Here is an 18,341-nt window from a genome sequence, read left to right as displayed (position 1 = left end):
GCATGTTATATTGTTCCATAGGATGTTTGTGGCAGTGTGTGCTTCATGTGGTCATTTATGTGGGCTCCATGTGCAAGAAATGGGAGTAGAGATAGTTGGCAAGCAGGTGAAAAAGCAGTGGAGCAGAGAGACGCTATAGACACATACAGTTCTTTTTGGAGGCTTCGAGCAACTGCCTGGCACTGGGGATTTGAGGTTGGTTTTCTCAGGGAGGACTGGCTACCTGGTCTATGGGGAGTCCCTCCGCACCCGCCTGTGTTCTGGTTTCTGTTTGGGAACTCTCCAGAGCAGCATGTCTGGGAACACTTCCAGCTGTGCTGCCAGACCCAGACGCAGGTGACGGCCTTTCGTTTGTACCATAGGGAAACCAAGAGGAAATTAAATGTCGTTTGCCCCCTGCATAGCAGGTCGCTGCCAGATCAGACACTGCTGATCAGAGCTGTGCAGAGGGTACCCAAGGGAAGGCTTATGCTTGCAGCCATGCCCTCTGAGCTGTGGAGACTCCCAGGTGATGGCCTGGCTCGCTCCCAGGCCTTTCTCTGCCAGTCTGGGTTCACCCTGGCCTGGAGCCCAGCTCTGTGCTACAATGACAGCTGTGGCCCAACCCAGGCCAGAGGTGTGTGTGTACTGGTAGGAGGGAATGGAGGGGAAGGGCAGTAGGGAACACACAGGAGACAGTGAGGTGATCAGCCCCTCTTCAGAGGAGCTGTATGGTATTCTGGAAAAGAACAAGGCCTTTCTTAAAAATTAGGAGACCTGGATTTGAGTCCTAGCTTTACTACTTACTAGTTGTAGGATCTTGAGAAAGTCATGTTACTATTCTGAACCTTCATTTCCTCATCTGTAGAATGGAGATTATAATAAGCTCGCTTCTGACATCTATAGGGAAAGTAGCTTCCTATTGGGACTGGTGCCAGAGTTTCCTCACCCCACCTTCCCTAGGTCTGGAAGGATGGTCTGGAGTCCCCTGCCCATCCGTGAAGTGAGTTGGCTGAAATTGATGGGAAGTGGGGTAGGTAGTAAGTCTGGCCATGAAGGTACAGCTGGTCATCTCTCCCTGCCGGAGGCCTTTTCTTGTCCTAGTCCTCTCAGCCAAGCATCATAGGCCCTTATGAATGAGTGTGGGTGATGGTGGTCACCCTCCTAATTGTGGGCCTCAGCTGGCTCCCTCCAGCCTCGCACTTGCTCTGCCCTTCCTGTTTGAGAGGATTTCAGAGTTTGTCCTAACCCCTCCCTTGCCTTGAAGTCCCAGTGGCAGACCCTCTGCAGTAACATTTATTAACAGGGCTTTGGGAAAAGATGTTTTAATACTGTGAGAGTTCTCTGTAGAAAACTCCCCACCCCCCATCTGCCCCCCCCCCCCATCTGAAGCATAGCTTGCTAGTGGTGAAATTCATTAGTGTTCCCTGACAGGCAGTGGCGACAGAGGCGCTCGCTGTCTGCTTCCCGCTCCCTCGCTCTCGTGCTGCTGCTTCACGCACACTGATATTTAAAGCTGATGGGCTGCTTATAGACTTCTTGTACCATGACAAGTTTGGGGAGGGGGGTGGGGGAGAAAGAGACAGACAAGGAACCAGCTGTCATGCTGGTATTTCAAACAGTACTCTCTCCTGACCCTTTGCAGGCTCCAGCAAGTGTATCATCTTTCTGAAGCCTGTGGTTGGAATCGTAACCTGCAGCCGTCCCAGAGGATGGGGGCAAGTGTGGGGCAAAGTGGGCTGAGAGGTCGGCAATGCATTCTCTCAGGGCTGTGGGCAGGCAGAGAAGAATGGAGGGAGAGAGAGAGAGAGAGGGGGTGTGTGTGTGTGTGTGTGTGTGTGTGTGTGTGTGTGTTCAAGCAAAGGTCTTGTAAGTGCCCCCTAACTTTGTCCTCCCATCACCAGAAATGAGAGCCCTTATTCAGTAGTCTCTTCTGGAGTGGTCATTACATTTCATGCTGTGGTTATCTTCTGGGTGGGCCTGGAAGCTACCCAAGTATGGGAATCAGGCTTGGTTGACCTCTACCCCTTGAGGGTCCTGGGTCTTGGTGATACCTGTAAGTATTGGGTTGGCCGAAAAGTTCTTTTGGTTTTTTCTGTAAGATGACTCTAGTAGTTCTTAGTTGTTTTTAACTTCATTTGAAACAATTTTGTTAGATTGTATTGTGACAGGTCTCATGTCAGCATCCATTTAAAAAAACTTATGAAAATCGGTGAATTTTTGTGTAGCCATTTTAATACGGAAGATGGAAGAAAATAAGCAACATTTCCAGCATATTATGCTTTATTATTTCAAGAAAGGTAAAAATGCAACTGACATGCAAAAAACGATTTGCACAGTGTGTGGAGAAGGTGCTGTGACTGATCAAATGTGGAATATACCCTAAAAATCCCGAATCACCAATTTGAAAGAACCTATGCACCCCAATGTTCATAGTAGCACTATTTACAATAGCCAAGTGCTGGAAACAGTCTAAGTGCCCATCTGTAAATCAGTGGATCAAAAAACTGTGGTACATTTACACAGTAGAGTACTACGCAGCAGAAAGAAAGAAAGAATTCCTACCTTTTGTGATAGCATGGATGGAACTGGAGAATATTATGCTGAGTAAAGTAAGGCAGTTGGTGAAAGACAAATACCAAATGATCTCACCTATAAGAGAAATCTAATGAACAAAAGAGAACTGTAGGCATGGAAACATGAAACAGACTGAAAGTGACCAGAGGGGATGGGGGAGGGGCATAATGGTAGAAATAAAGGGAAGGAACTAGACAAAAAACATGTATGAATGACCCACAGTCAAAGACAACAGTGTGGGAATTAACTGTGGAAGCAGGGGTGGGATGGGCAGAGGAGGGCAAAGGGGGAACAATTGGGACAACTGTAATAGAATAACGATAAAAAATGATTTAAAAAAAGTGCTTTGTGAAGTTTCATGCTAGAAATTTCTCATAGGATTATGTTCCGTGGTTGGGTAGACCAGTTAAAGTTGGTAGCAATCAAATCGAGACATTAATTGAGAACAGTCAACGTCATACCACGTGGGAGATGGGCGACATACTCAGAATATCCAAATCAATAAAGTTTTTGGTGAAAATGAAAAAAATGGGTCTTTTATTTTATAGAAAAAACCATATGGACTTTTTGGCCAACCCAATATGTGGTGACAGTTGACGTAGAAAGTTGTCCCATTTTGTGTCTGTGCTGGGGCCTTGGCTTTTGTTCCCTGATATGTGCCACTGATTCTTTGGAGAATGAGTCCCAAGGGACCTCCTCCGTCCACAACTTCTCTTACCCCCAAGCTTCTTGGGATTCATTTTTGCAGCTGTTGAGCAGTTCTGGAACGTCCCCTTTGGCCGTCCAGGATCCAATACCTGACTAAGGCACTGTCTACTCAATGCAGCTGGCCTGGAAGCATCTTCAAAGGTTATTGCAGGTTTGGTCTCAGCAGACCTTCTTATAGCCAGAACCCCTCTAAGAGCGCTTATTTATACAGTGTTTCCCTTGGCTGACTTTGAACCTTCACACAGTAGGGCATGGAGATGGCATAACCTGCCTAATGACACGTGATCACTTGACCAACTTGTCTTTTAGTGTGGCAGAGCCATGTGCTGCTAGAGGGTTATACTGCACTCTCCTTCCCCCACCCTGCCCTGCATCAGGGGCCCTTCTAGGGCCTAAGCTCTCTGCTCTTTTTGGTTTTTTTTTAAGATTTTATTTATTTATTTTTAGAGAGAGGGAAAGGGAGAGACAGAAAGGGAGAGAAACATCAATGTGTGGTTGCCTCTTGCATGCCTCCTACTGAGGACCTGGCCCACAACCCAGGCATATGCCCTGGCTGGGGATTGAACCAGCGACCCTTTGGTTCGCAGGCCGGCACTCAGTCCACTGAGCCACACCAGCCAGGGCTACTCCTTGCTCTTTTAGCCTTGTCAGTGCTATCAGTACTGCCATTGGCTTCCGTAGTTTCAGCACAGCAGTGGTGTGTGTGTGCGTGTATCCTGGGGCAGAAAGGGGTTACTAGTAAAAAACACCTTGGACATCTGGTGGAGGTTAGAACCAGGAACCGTTTTCTGCCTGTAGACTCAAGGGTATTCTTGAACTGTCCAGGATTGTCTTTAATGTGATTACTTCCTATAACCCCTTTTTCTTATCCCCAGCCCTTCACTCTGTCCTATAGGTCACTAGAAGGGGTTGCTGGCACGAGGCTGCTGCCTGTGTGCAGTCCCTTTCTCTCCCTTCCTGTTCTTGCTGATCCTGCATTGGGTGAAAGCACTAGGTGCTTGGCCTGCCAAGGGTGGCACTGGCCATGCTTTCTGCCATGGTGCCATCTTGCAGGTGAGATGGAAACTAACTGGCTTTGATGAGTAGGAGGTTCAAGCATTAATTTTTTATACATCAGCTGCAGCCAAGTGAGTGAATTCAATTACAAGTCTGCTTTCTCTCTGCCCTCCTCCCCACAATGTGCTGGTACAGAGCAGAGACTAAGGAACCTGTTGAAATGAGAAACCCCTATTTCCTGGCTTGACCCCCTCACTAATTCGGGTTAAATTGCTATGCTATTGCAGTGGTGACACATTGTGCTTGCCTCTGTTTGTATAAGAGGCTGCAGTGGGGGAGGAAGGACCAATTTGTGCAGAGATAAAAGGTGTCACGGGCAGATAACTAACGTCCCAGCCTCGTGCCTGCTCTCATTGTTGCTCAATTTGCTTCATGTAGAAGCCCAGCCTTCCCTCTTTCTCCCTTCCCTCCCCTTGCTCATATTTTACCTCGATGCCATAGTATAATGATGCCCTGCGTAGTGGGGGAGGAGATAGGCACCTCTGGCTGACAGCCCTTCCTGATAACCAAATTCCAGTCCATCCATCACCAGCTACTCTCCTCAACTTGAGGAAAAGTGATCATGAAAGGCGGGCTGTTTATCACCCGGGTCTGTTTATCTCCTCTGGGTGGGAAACAGAAACCGGAGGGACAAAGAGCTAGGTCCCCAGCTCAGTGCGGCCTGGGCTGGGGTAGCCTACCTGCGCCGGATGCAGACTCACAACCTGCTGACTATTGAGGCTCTGACTAGTTAGGACTCCCAGACTGGGAGCCAGTGAGAATGGAATCTTTCCTGAGGCTCAGCTTTAGGACTCGGGGAGAAGTCTAGGAAGGGTGGCAATCCTGAGGTGCCGGACAGCCAGCAACAACATTCTGTGGGAGTGTTTGTATTGAAATGAGCAAGTGGAGAGACTTTGCATGGAAACAAGCCCCAACCACCCCTCATGTGTCTCCTTGGCAGGAGTTTGCATCTGGCTGCTTGGCTGGATCTACTTGCCAATTCCTTCCCCAGGCTAGGCTTCCCATGCCTCAATGGTCAGGCTCTGACCTTAAAGAAAACAGAACCCTTCTCCCTGCTCTTCTTCTTTGCTTCTCAACACTTCCCTTTTTCTGCATGTCAAATGGGACAAAATAGTTTGCCCTGGCAGGTGAGCAGTATGTGCATGTCCTGGAGCATTTGAACACCAAAACTGACAGCCTGTAACATCCAAGGTCTGGGTCCCCTGGCCTTTTCAGAGAGTCAGAAAAGGGTCAAACATGGCTCCAGATTTGGCTGACCTCCTCCTCTTTAAAAGCTTGAGTCTGCTAAAAGTGAGAATGGCACTCATCTCCCTGATTTGGGGTTGCCCTAAGACTTCAAGAGAGAAAAGCGCAGAAGGAATAGTGCTCATGACCTTTCCTAGAACTGGTCCCTGCTCTCCCACTGGTCCTAGCTGTTGGTGTCTGTCAGTCGGTCAGACCTCCATGGATGCCGCTGACCTCCTTGACTCAAGACTCGCAGTTCTAGCAGAGCCCCCCATCTCTGCTTGACCTAATCTTCAAAGCTGAGCTCCTGCTCACAATGGCTTCATCCTGCCCGTACCCATTAGCGCGGGTGGCGTTCCCTTAATGAGCTAGTCCCCTGCCTTGGCCGGCGCCCAGCTAGTCACACCTGTTTGCCATCAGGGCTGTCTGGACCCAGCTCGAGTGCTGGATTGCAGGTGGTGGGGCTGGGTGAGGGGTGGGTGGGGAAGGCGGGCTCCTTTTGCTTTGTGCTGTACACTTGTTGGGGGGCAGTTTCTCACAACCCTCTTCCTCCCATACTGGGTTTTTTTGTTTGTTTTGTTTTTTCCCTGAGCAGGGAGTTTTCTTTTTCTTTTTCTTTCTTACTTGTTACTTAAAAGGGTAATAAGGGAACATAAGGAGAGTCCCACCTTTCCTATCTTCCCCGTAGATGGAGTAACAAGGAGCCCCTCAGGTGTCTAAGGGTAGGGCTTGATGTTCTGTTTTGATGACTCTAAGGGGCCAGTATGCTAAGAGCAAGATACATGTTAAATGCCAAAGGCAGAGCTCTGGCCCTAAACCCTACAGTATTTGGAAAGCAATCATATCCCTCAGTTTAGAGTCCACAGGCAGGACTGGGGGGCCCTTCCTTAAAGGGGGCCCCTTGCATTCATGAAACTGAAGGAAGTTTTGATTTGGTTGAAAAAATCCCATTCCTTTTTATGGCCTGGACATAATTGGCTCTTTTCTATTGGCCATCAGTGATGTCATTCCGACCCTCATAAAGAAGGGGAAATCACACCTGTGGACTCTGTGCATAAAATTTCATTGGGCAACCAGTAATAAGTATGGCCAGATGATGTTTGGGCAGTTGAAGAGTTTTGTGCCCAGTGATTCCAGCTGCATGGAGACCTGGGCACCATAAACCTGCCTGCACGTTCATGCCCACGGGCTAGTCCAGGGCCCACTGCCAGTGGCTCTTTTCTTGGGATCAGTATCTGGTAGGAACTCACAGCATTCACACCCCTTGTGCCAGAGGTACTTTTACCCTTTTCCTTCAGAAACTGGTGGAACCATGTACCCACTGGTACCCACTAATCTAACGTATAGGACCCTAAGAACCTTGGACCCACGTGGACCTTTGAGCCATGATCACCGTGTTACCTACTTCTCTATGGCCCTAGACCTTGCCTTCCTAGGGACTGTGAAGAGTTCTGAGTGCATCTGCCTAACCAATGTCTTGTGTAGTCAGAAGGCTTAGATTCCATTTCTGGTTCTACCCTTGGCTTGTTTTCAAGCAAGTCCTTTTTCTTCTCTGGGTCTCAGTGTCATCTTCTATGTAGGGGGTAATGACTACTCAGACCCACCTTCTTCCCAGGTTACTCTCTTGGTGCTCTCTAAGCTGGGATAAGGTGTCATAGAAATGTGTAGCTGTCTTCCTATGTGGCACCGGAGAGCTCAAATGGTGGCATTGGGCTTTGGTCTTTTATGAAAATGGTCCTGGACCCTGCTACATCTGTACTGATGTGTCTTAAAGTCATAGGGCTAGGACCAGCCATAGGCTAGAGGACACAACAACCAAATGCGTGTATGCAAACTATGTGTGTGCCTGCAGGAGACTGGAGCCCTCAGTAGGAATGAGTGTCCCGTTCCCCTCTGCTTCAGTTAGCCATGGGGTACAGACAGCACTCAGGATTGCTGCTGAGTCATACGTGAGGCTAAGTAGCCAAGCTGACAGTCTGTCTGCTAGGGGTGTCCAACCTGCAGCCACATGCGGCCCAGGATGGCTATGAATGAAGCCCAACACAAAACTGTAAATTTACTTAAAACTTTTTTTTTTTTTTTTTTTTGCTCATCAGTTTTTGTTAGTGTTTGTATATTTAATGTGTGACTCAAGACAACTCTTCTTCCAGTGTGGCCCAGAGATGCTGAAAGGTTGGACACCCCTGAATCTATCCTCAGTATGGCCCCTCTGGTATAGTTCAACCCCCAACAGAAGCAGGCAGAATTCTACTGAGCTAGACCCTTACTACCTGGGTAGAAATGTCTTCATGGAACATTTGAAATCTTGCAAAAGAGGGAGCTTCCTTCTTCCCCAGGGCTAGCCATAGCCAATGAGATTCCCGGCCTGTGTCAACCAAAAGACTCAGGATGCTGGGACTGGCTGAAGAAGAAGAATTCGATAGGTACCCCAGGACCTCTGCCTTTTGCTGGCCAGTCCCCCTGACTCGGTCCTTTGTATTGGGTTGGCCAAAAAATTCCTTTGGTTTTTTTCTGTAATAAAAGACACATTTTTTATTTTCACCAATAACTTTATTGAGCTGGGTATTTTGAGTATGTTGGCTCTCTCCTACATGGTATAATGTTGATTGTTCTCAATTAATGTCTCGATTTGATCACTATCAACTTCAACTGGCCTACCCAACTGTAGAGCATTGTCCAGTGAAAAATCTCCAGCACGAAACTTCACAAACCACTTTTGACACATTCGATCACCTTCTCCATACACCACGCAAATTTTTTGTTGTGTTTCAGTTGCATCTTTACCTTTCTTGAAATAATAAAGCATAGTATGCCGAAAATGTTGCTTGTTTTCTTCCATCGTCAATATTAAAATGGCCACACAAAAATTCACCAATTTTGATAAGTGTTTTTAAACATGATATGACAGCTGTTGCAATACAATCTAACAAAAATTGTTTCACATGAAGTTAAAGATAACTGAGTGCTCCTAGAGCCATCTTACAGAAAAAACAAAACAAACTTTTTGGCTGACCCAGTACATTCTGCTGCTTCCAATGGCTCCCTTCATTCACAGTCCTTAATGTGATTTTTCAAAAATAGCTGAGCTCAGCAAGCATTTTAACAAATACTAAGGATAGGAAACATGAAGGAAAAATTGAAGGAAATAAGAAAATTATTCAGACATTACAGTTCTGCTTCTTAGGCAACCACATTCTATCTCCTAAGACTGCCTTTTCCTTCAAACCTTGCCTGATTTCCATGTATCCTTCGTCCTTGGTTCCCACGTAGACCCATTCTACCTAGATACCCTTTCATCATCTTGGCCTCAGCCAGAATTTCCCTTGCAGGAAACTGGTTGTGGTTAATGTCACTGTGCCACCTGGATGTTTGAGAAGAACCTACCATTCAGGTAAGTTATCACAGGTCTTACAAAAGGAAATCCTTACTCTACTGCTTGACACGTGGGATCGACTTCTTATCAGTGTCTGTCAAATAACTGAAGAGTAATGGAGGGAAGGCTGAACTGCCCTGAAACTTTCTGGGGAGGGATACGTCATCTCAAGTAGATCCTCTTTGCCAAGCTTCCTAAAAAAAGGAGTTTGCACGTGGAGTCTCCACTTTATTTTCTCTTAAACACGTTGGAGGCTACCTTCTGTTCTCACCAGCCACTGACTCTGAGTCCATTGGGTCTTTCTCAAGCTCTCATCTTGCTTGACCACTCGATGGCATTTGACACTAATGACCTGCATTTTAAGCTCAAAAATCAGTTATATCCAGGGTGGGGCAAAATAGGTTTATAGTTGTGAGAACATGAAACAGAGCTTATTCTTTTATAATTTATTAATTATTGTATTATTTTCCACATACACAACTGTAAACTACTTTTGTCCCACCCTACGTAGGGGCCCAGAAAGGGGAAGTTTGCTTTGCTGTAGTTTAGGTCGACCACAAGTGACATGAGATGGGGTCAATAGAGCATGTGTGACTTTGGGTAACCAATACTCTGAAAAAGATCCAGGAGTCCTGCCCTCTAGGAATGGAGGCAGGATGGGTAAATCCTGACTCATGGTACACTATCTCCTGTGGACTTTTTTTTTTTTTTTCAGTTTAAAGTGAAAGTGAGTATAAGCGAAGCAGTGAGACAGGGAATGGCCTGCTCCACAGGCAGAGCAGTCTCCTGTGGGACTCTTGAAGGGGCCAAGGGTGTGTGACCTGGAGAACGGTACTCTCGGGGAAGCTTCCTGGTCTCTCGGACCTGGGGGAGCATTCTGCAAGGAAGAGATGGAAGTCTCACTCTCTGTAGTTTCTAAAGACATACCTCAGGGTGGAAGTTACAAGGAAACAATAATATTCATAGTTCAGTATTAAGGAAGGATGGTTTAAGAATCGAAGGAGTCCAACATTAGAGCTGACTGCTACATGCAGCAGTGAGTTCCTTGTGTGTAGTAATAGTCTGGTGTCATTTTAGCTCAATAAAACTTACAAGACATGGGCCCTCTGCTCCTCTCATTTCATTCTCTTCCCAAGTGATCTTAATCTATTCTCATGGCTTTAATTTTACTTAAATTACACTAATGATTCAGCATTTTGTATTTTCACACTTCTTTTTAAAACTGGATATCCAACTGTCTCTTAGATATCATCCCACTGCTGAATGTCTCCTGGGCACCTCGCGCTCAACGGATAGTATTTACCATGTGTCAGGCCTCTGCTAAAGCTGCGTTCCCAAACTTTTGCCTCCGTCTAGTGTGTCCTAGGGGTAAGGCAGTGGGAGCAGTCCACCCTGGTTTGGGCAGAAAGAGGATACACTGTATGTAGAAAGTTTAAAAACAATCATATGGTTGACTAAATGTTGGCCTGCTCTGGGTGTCAAATATGCTCTCTCTGCCCTTTCTCCTTTTTTGATATCTGTCTCAGTGCACTCAAGAAGCTAACCAAGGCGCGAATCTTTGAATTGGATGGGCTCTACTGCTTTCTCTCATTGAGCTCCACATTCCCTTCAGTCCTCCTTTCTATCTCCAACATCTGTCGTGTGCTCACTCTTCTCTTTGACTATTGTCTAGTCTCCTGCTAGATACTATCCAGCTTTTTCTAGTGTCAGGAAACTGGTTTTGGTCCTGACACTAAACTGGTCAGGAAACTGGTCCTGGTTTTTAGTGAAAAAAAAAAAAAAATACATATATATATATATATATGTATTTTTTTTTTTTTTGGCCTTGAAACAATCATTGTAAACCACAACTCTTCAAAGCCTCTCTATTACCTGTGGTTAAGCTCTTCTCTCAGCAAGAAAATGCTGTGATCTTCCCTAGCTGATATTTCTAGTGTCTTCCTCCATCCTTCCATGTACCTTGTGCTCCAACTTAAGGCTATTTTTGTCTACTTTTATTGTCCATTCCACTGAACAAACTGTGAGCCCCTTATGGGCAGGAGTTGTCTTACTTTTTGAGTCCTAAGTTTAGCCTGACTCATTGTAAACATCAGTGAATGTTTGGGTGAATGGATCTGTGTGGGTAAAATGACATCATCGGCTAGAAGGGGAGACAGTTATAAATCTTAATTTAAAGAAAAAACAGTAACAGACTCTTGGCTTAAATTTTGACCTCTTCTCATCCTTTTGTATGGCCTCCTCTCTATCTGCAGAAAGCCTATTGCTGGAGACTTAAATGTGAATGGAAGTCCAAGCCCAGCTATCTCTAAATCATGTTCTCTTCCTCTCTCTCTTCCTTTAGTCTTATATTTCTGCCTCTGCTCTAAGAAAACAACAAGCTAGAGCACTGGAGAGAACGTAGGCTTTGGAGTGAGACAGACCTGGGTTCAGTTCTTGGCACTGTCATTTTTTTAAGCTGTGGGATCTTAGTTACCCCTCTGAATCTCCTTTTTTCATCTGTAAAACATAGGCCACAGTACCTACCTCACAGCACCATTCTGAAGAATAATGTGAAAATATAAATAAGATATTTAGCATATTGTAGGCCATCAGAAAATAATAGCTGCTGATATTATTTTGAATAGTCTTCAGGTTTTCACATTTGGACCTGAGGGCTGGATCTGGAGCCCAGTGTCCATGGTGCTGGAGATGGGGTGCGTTTCTTGGGTGGCGTGGGACCCATGGGTAATGTGTTGGCCTTTTGAGGTCTATTTGTCTATAGACTCTATGTTGGACTTCCTAGCTCACGACTCCATACCTGGGACTTGGGTGTGCCCAACTTGTTCTCTCTTCCCTTTTTTATAGGCTCCCAGGCCAGTGCCAGTACTTGGGCTTGCCAGTGGCAGATTACTTCAAGCAATGGATTAATCTGAAAAAGGTACTGTGTCTGAGCCCCACTTGGGTGCTTCATCTGGTTCTCCTGTGCCTCAGATCTCCCCTCCCTTGCTTTCTTTTCTCATTTCTGTTCTTTTCTTTTTGTTGTTTTCATCTCTCCTTTTCTTTTTGTTCTTCACTTGTCTCAACACCTCTCTCTCCTTTCCCCTAGCTTATGTGCACTGGAAGATTGTGGCCATTTCTGGGAGTGGGGAGCTGGTTGGGGACCAGGCTGCTGAGTGGAGTGTGACACTATGACACTTCCCTACTTGGTATCACCCAGATGTGCAGAGAAGTTCCAATTAAAGAGATTTTCCAGGATCTTACTCAGAGATGAATCTCTGAGCTGAGCTGCATTGCCTCTAGGAGAGATGTGCTAGGAGCCTCTGGGGCAGTATCCTCCTTTGATATGATTGTGAGTGTGGCCTCTGACCCTCCTGACTGACCCTAGTGTCTTCCTCTGGTTGGGAGGTAGAGTTGATTCAGGCTGGCTTTAGCGCTGCTTAGACACAGCATAGCCTCACTCACATGACAAGAGCCACGGGAACTACAGCCCAATTTCCTTTGAGCATGAGAGAGGAGACTAGCATCAGGGTAGCACCCAGCACCTTGGGCATGGACTGAGACTGTGGGCTGGGAGGGACCCCATGTAGCTAGGAAAGTGGGCACTGGCAGAGAATGAATCACTCAGAAAACTCCTCTCCTAGTGTGTGCTGTACTTCCTAGGTAAGCAGAAGAAAGGAATAGTAGGGGTAGATACTCTAGATCCCTGCTTTAGTGGGATCTTGCTCCAGGAGGCCTGGTCCTCTTGGGGGGCTCATCCCCATAAATCTGTCTGATGTACGAGCAAAAGCCCTGGGGCAGCCTCAGGAACCCCATGCCACCTGTCAGCAGTGACTCCCAGGAAGCTCAGAGAAGGGAGAACATACTAGGGGTCAGAGTAGTGGCTCCCAGGGGGCTCAGAGAGGAGAGCTTATTGGAGGCTTATGCTGGGATTGTAAGGATTTGGGTCTTGAACTGGGCATATTCAAGGGAGGTGAGAAATGGATCGGAGGAGGACAGGCTTTCTAGGCAGGGGGGAGCAGTATGCTTTTGGTGTGTAGGGGGCTGGGGCTAAGCAAGCTTGGAAAGGAACGGAAATGGGGGGAATGGGAGAGAATGACTTGAATTTTGTTCCATAGATCTCAGGGCAGCCATTATTTGAGGCAACATTTGTGAACTCCCTTACTTCCCTATGGTACGCAGGTCCTCTGCACTCTGGTTTGTTTGTACTTTGACCCCTACCCACCTCTCCTGTCTCTTGTGCACCCAAACAACAGCTACTTACTATCTGCCATCTTTGGCTGAGGAGGCCAGCCAGGCTCTGTGCTACCTCTGGCCCTTGGCCTGCTACCTTACTTCTCTCTGAAGTGCCCCGCAGTCATCTTCATTGGGCATATTTCCCCTCCTTGAAGATTCAGCACAGTTATCACCCCTGCTGAGAAGCTTAGCCAGCCAGTCTCTTGCCTTGAGGCCCCTTGATACTTTGGATCTTAAGAATGTTGAAGCCGAGTCCGTGCGTGTGTGCTTCCTTGCAGACATGTCTGCCTGGAGCACAGAGACTGAGTCTGGTTCCTTCTGTGTGCCCAGTGGCCAGATCAGGTCAGGGTACAGAGTGTGTGCTCTGTGAATGATTGCTGGCTGGCTGACTAGTCTTGGAGAGCTGGCTCGTAGAGGCCCTCTCATGTGGGACTTGACAGGATTGCGTGTGTGGGTGTGGCCAGGCCTGCGCTCCGGGAAGACGGCCCTGCCAGCTGTCAGAGCTCATCTGAGGCTGCTTGCTGGCCTCAGCAAATGCAATGTGAAGGCCCGGCCAGGCGAGGCAGGCAATGACCATGAACAGTTGCTCTGTGAAGTTCAATAGACTTTTTGGTTTACAGATAGCTCCCTGCCTCTCGGTTTCTTGGCAGAAAGGCAGGAAAGCAGCCAACCCATGTGGTAACATTGCCAGTCAGGGCTACCTTCGTGCCGCTGAGGGGGTAGAGGAGGGCTGCCCTGAGCCTGTTCAGTTTGGTTCTCTGTCAGACTGTGCTGAGCCATAGAGGAGGAATGGGCAGGAGGGAAAACTCAGGACTCTATTCCCAGCTGGTCTTATGATTGCCTGTTGGGAGGTAAACTTAGCAAGTCTAGGAAAAACAAGAGTTCTAACCCCTTCCTTTCTGCCTTCCAGCCACATTATGTTTCAGCTTTGCTTCAGTCCTTGCCAGCAGCCATTCAAATTAGGGAAGCTGCAGGGACGTGGAGGTCCAAGGGCATGGTGATCTTTCTCACCTTTGTACCGCAGGACTTAGTGCAGGCTGCACAAAGATCCTGCTTCTTTAAAAAGAGTGACAGTAAAAGCAAAGCCAGAGAGGTCATTGCCAGGGTTGTGGGAATATTATGCAAAAACCTTACTCTGTGCCTTTTTTCTGCATATGTGACCCCGACTCTGACTATCTACATGGTCCTCTCCTGCCCTTGCTCTTACTTTGTTCCTCCTTCCTTTCCTTACTCCCCTCCTCCTTAACTTTCCTACCGAGTTTTGCCCTATGAAAAAAATCAGGAAGGTTCTGGTCTGCTTGGCCACCTAGATCTGCCTAGTAAGCGATCAACTTGGACTGAATTCACCATCCTCATGTCCTAAGGCCTCTAATCTGAGCAGAGGCAAAATGTTATCTTTCAGCTGCTCTCCTGTCCAGAAGTGGTGTGGGTTGCATCAGGAAAGAGCATCTTTTCAATGACCAGGTTTCTACCTCTCCCACCTCCACCTACTTCCCCTGTAGCAGAGTGGAGCAGGCCAATGTTTGCTGACATTTGGAATGTCATTGAATGATCTTATATTCTTATTGAACTGTCAGCTTAGAGAGGACTTGGGGCCCTGCTGCCAGCTCCCTGCAGGAGGTCAGAGCTGTCACTGAGGGACCAGAAGAATACACACACGTGCACACACACATACACATACATAAATATTCATGTGTATGGTCATGTGACTGCATACACCCAAGTGGGCATACCCAAAATTGTTAATAGGTATTCATACATGCATACATGTATACACACCTATTTACATAGTCACCTGCAGAAATATATGGAAATACACAGACACGAACATGTTTATAAAACATATTCATAAAGTTTAAAGACACAAATATACATCTTCACCAATAAACAGACATGCGTGAGTGCCTTCTGTGTTCCAGGTTCTGTGCTACACCCTGAAGATATAACAGAAAAAATGGATATTAAATAATTTTATTGTGTTGTAACACCAAAAAGTTCAGAGCCATGGGATTGTTTCATAAGGGGACCAGACCTAGTTCAGTGGGGCTGGAGGCTAGTTCCCTGAGGAAGGATGGATAGGCTAAGATCTAAAGGACGAGCAGGAATTGGCTGAGCATGTGGCAAGGCCCTGAGGTGAGGAGAAGCCTGGAAGCTTCATTGAACAGAATGGAAGTTCCATGAGAGCAAAGAATTTTTGTCTCTTCTGTTTACTGTTCTTCCCCCATCACTAATTATTATTTGTTGAATGAATGACTGCCGGAAGCATAGTGGATGTGGGGAAGAGAAGGGAGTGACATGAAATGAAACCAGAAGGGGAGGTGTGAGCTTGTAGGTGACACTTCAGATTTTGATCCTTATCCTTAGGGTAAGGGAAGCTATTGAAGGGTACTAAACATAGGAGTTGAAAGGAGACGGGAGAAAGAAGTTGAAAGGAGAAAGGTCCTTGAAATTGGCTCTTTTCAGGAGGGAGGTCCCCTCTTCTCTTATGGTGGGGAAAGAGAAGAAGATGGGTGTACATAGATGCAGGTAGGCTTGTGGATTTGATGATGGCAAGTTGAAGTTGTTTCCATCTTATGGCTTTTCTTTTTCTCTGCGAAGTAGGAGATGAGTCATTTGCTAATAACTAATAGGGGAGAGATGGGATGGTTTGCAGAAAGAGGAAAAGGACTGCTGCAGTTTTAGTACATAGAAATGTGAGCTGACTTGAGAAGTATAGTAGGATTTTAGGCAGCGCTGAGGGTTCGGTTGAGGCTGATGACATTAATTCACAGTGGAACTGCCCTGTTCAGTTGCTTGACTTTTATTTAGCAGAGCTCAACTGCCTGGCTGTGAGCATGCAGAAGGCAGATATTTAGATTCATCCAGGGTGGAAATTTTCTCATGAAGTGTGATGAAAGGAACAAAGGAGTTGAAGATATTGTCAAACAGTGGTTGCCAAGATGGACTACGGGATCTAAGCTGGATGTTGATGGAAGAAAAGACGGCAAGAGGCCCAATGGAAAAAGTAGCTATGTCCTAGTAAGATGAGGAGCAGTTATTTTGGGTGTGATTGAGCATGCCAGATGGAAGGATAACAGAGTATGGTTAGACAGCAGGATATCTGAATTAGTGATTTCAGACCTATAGCAGTTATAGGTGTTGGCAGCTTCCAAAGTGTGCCCATGGGAATGGGCCGCTATGATTGGGTAGAGGAGAATATTATTGTAAATAAGAGATCAAAAAATGGTAGGTCACATGAGACCTCCATAAGGTGAGAATAGGTGGATATATAAAAGGGTACCCATAAAACCCAGAATCATCTTCTGGAGGGTGGGTCCCTTGTAGTACAGGCTTCCCTCCACCCCCCACTACGTGACTGTTCTGGGAACCCATCTGTATTAGTGTACCAGCTGGTGGTGTTGTGAGGAGCTGTGTTCAGCTTCATTGAATTTTTTTTGAAGACTCTTTCAACACATTTGCCCATTCCACAATGAGTGACTTACAAGGGCACCTGCCAACACCGTGCTGAGCATTCAGCAGTTTTTGACCAAAAACAGCCTGACCCACGTGTCCCACCCTCCCTATTCACCCAATCTTGCCCCAAGTGACTTTTTTTTTTTTTTTTTTTTTTTTTTTTTTGCTTCCCTGGATGAAAAAAGTTCTCAAAGGGAAATGTTTTCCCAGTGTGGAAGAGGTGCAACAAAAAATGGCAGAAGCACTAAAAGGCATCAAAATCTCTGAGTTCAAAAACTGTTTTGAAAAGTGGCAAAAAACGTCTCGATAGGTATATTGCATCAAATGGAGAGTACTTTGAAGGTGGCTGAAGTTTAAACATGTAAGAATGAATACGCAATTTTTTTATAAATACCATTTTTGGGGTCCCTATTGGTATACATGCACATATAACATATCCCTACTCAATGTGTAGGTACAGACACATAGGTATAAATATACGTACAAATGCATGCCTGCACATATATATACTCAGTTAATGTACATTCAGACTAAACCAGGCAAGTATATGTACATACACTCACAAATGGTCTGAAATTCCCTCTGATGCCTGAACCTGTTTAAGTAGGCTTTTGGAGAAGCAGGCATGCAGCCTTAGAAGGAATCTAAGTCAGTCCTGGCAGACGGGGCTCAGCCAGCCATGCTCAGAAGTTGTAGGGATTTACCCTACAGCTAGAATTTAACAGATCTACCTGTGCCAGGGCATGAAGACTGCTGCATCATTTTTCTTCTGCCATCTGTGTTATATGCCCTGCTGCAATTTCTGGGTGCTCGAAAGGGGAGCACCTGGGACCAGCTGTGACAGAGTAAGGAGGATGAGACTTTCTTGGGTCCCTCCAAGAAGCATTTCTGTCTCCCCCTCCCCGGGAGTGGACAGCGGGAGAAACTGCTGAAGGGAGGGTTGGTGTCTACGATTGAGTATGACTTTTCCTGACCTTGGAGCATTCAGAGTCCCAATCAGCACAGTAATAAATTAAGGGCTTATGGAGGAATAAATTCTCGGCCTTAATGAAGTTCTTTGCTGGGGGCCATAGGCAGGTCAGCAGGTCAGGACGATGCAGATTGGAGGCTCCAGCGAGTAAGCTAAGCGAGCTGGGAAGCCATCAGCAGTGGAAGGATCTGAAACTCTGTTGGTCAGGCCACTTTTTAGTGTTGTAGGGATAAAGCTGCGTGAGTGATAGGCAGCCTGACAGAGGCTGGGACTCTGGGGAATGGTAGCTGCATGGTGCTGGCTGCAGAGCCCCTCCATTGGGGCTATTCAGGAGCTAATTTGGAAAAAAAACAAGAATGAAGCAAAAATGAAAACCAAGAGAGGCATGAAGATCTAGAAGCCCTGAAAGGTGTTTGTGTTGTTTTATTTTGGAGGGAGGAGGACCAGTCAGTGGTAGGAACCAGACCAGGGCTGTGGTCCAGTTCTTTAGCATCATCTGAAGTACAGAGTGTTATCTGTGGGGCGGTAGGCAATTATAGGCTGCTCTCCCAGAGGGAGCCAGTACTGAGGCCAGGAAGATAAGGGCCCCTACCTGTCTTTGGGAAGAAATATGTGCACAGAGGACGAGACACAGGCACCACATGCAAATGAGGGAGAGATGGAGGCACGGGCATGTCATAAGGAGAGGGCAAGTAGGGGTGCTTGCTGTTGGATTTGATTCTGAAGCCCTGGGAGGGCCAGTCTTGGGGGCTGGAGACTACTGAATTGTAGAGCTGGAGCTAGACTCCA

General features: G+C 46.6%; 1 protein-coding gene across 11 annotated transcripts in view; it reads left to right on the top strand.

The window, feature by feature from the left end:
• Nucleotides 1-18,341, top strand: part of ERI3 (ERI1 exoribonuclease family member 3) — a 122,156-nt gene that overhangs the window by 53,896 nt on the left and 49,919 nt on the right. For 10 of the 11 annotated variants that reach the window (XM_054572118.1, XM_054572116.1, XM_054572114.1 and 7 more), the window contains one exon: nt 11,762-11,834. The exons of the other annotated variant lie outside the window; for it this stretch is intronic. In XM_054572118.1, the coding sequence (XP_054428093.1) occupies nt 11,762-11,834 (73 nt within the window). The remainder of the gene's footprint in view (nt 1-11,761; nt 11,835-18,341) is intronic. 11 annotated transcript variants of the gene reach the window in all.

The sequence above is a fragment of the Pteronotus mesoamericanus genome, unplaced genomic scaffold (assembly GCF_021234165.1).
Source record: "Pteronotus mesoamericanus isolate MK-2021 breed Mesoamerican mustached bat unplaced genomic scaffold, CSHL_Meso_final contig_221, whole genome shotgun sequence".
Classification (NCBI taxonomy): domain Eukaryota; kingdom Metazoa; phylum Chordata; class Mammalia; order Chiroptera; family Mormoopidae; genus Pteronotus; species Pteronotus mesoamericanus.
The sequence above is the reverse complement of the archived record's forward strand: the minus strand, read 5'-3'. Positions and strand labels throughout refer to the sequence as shown.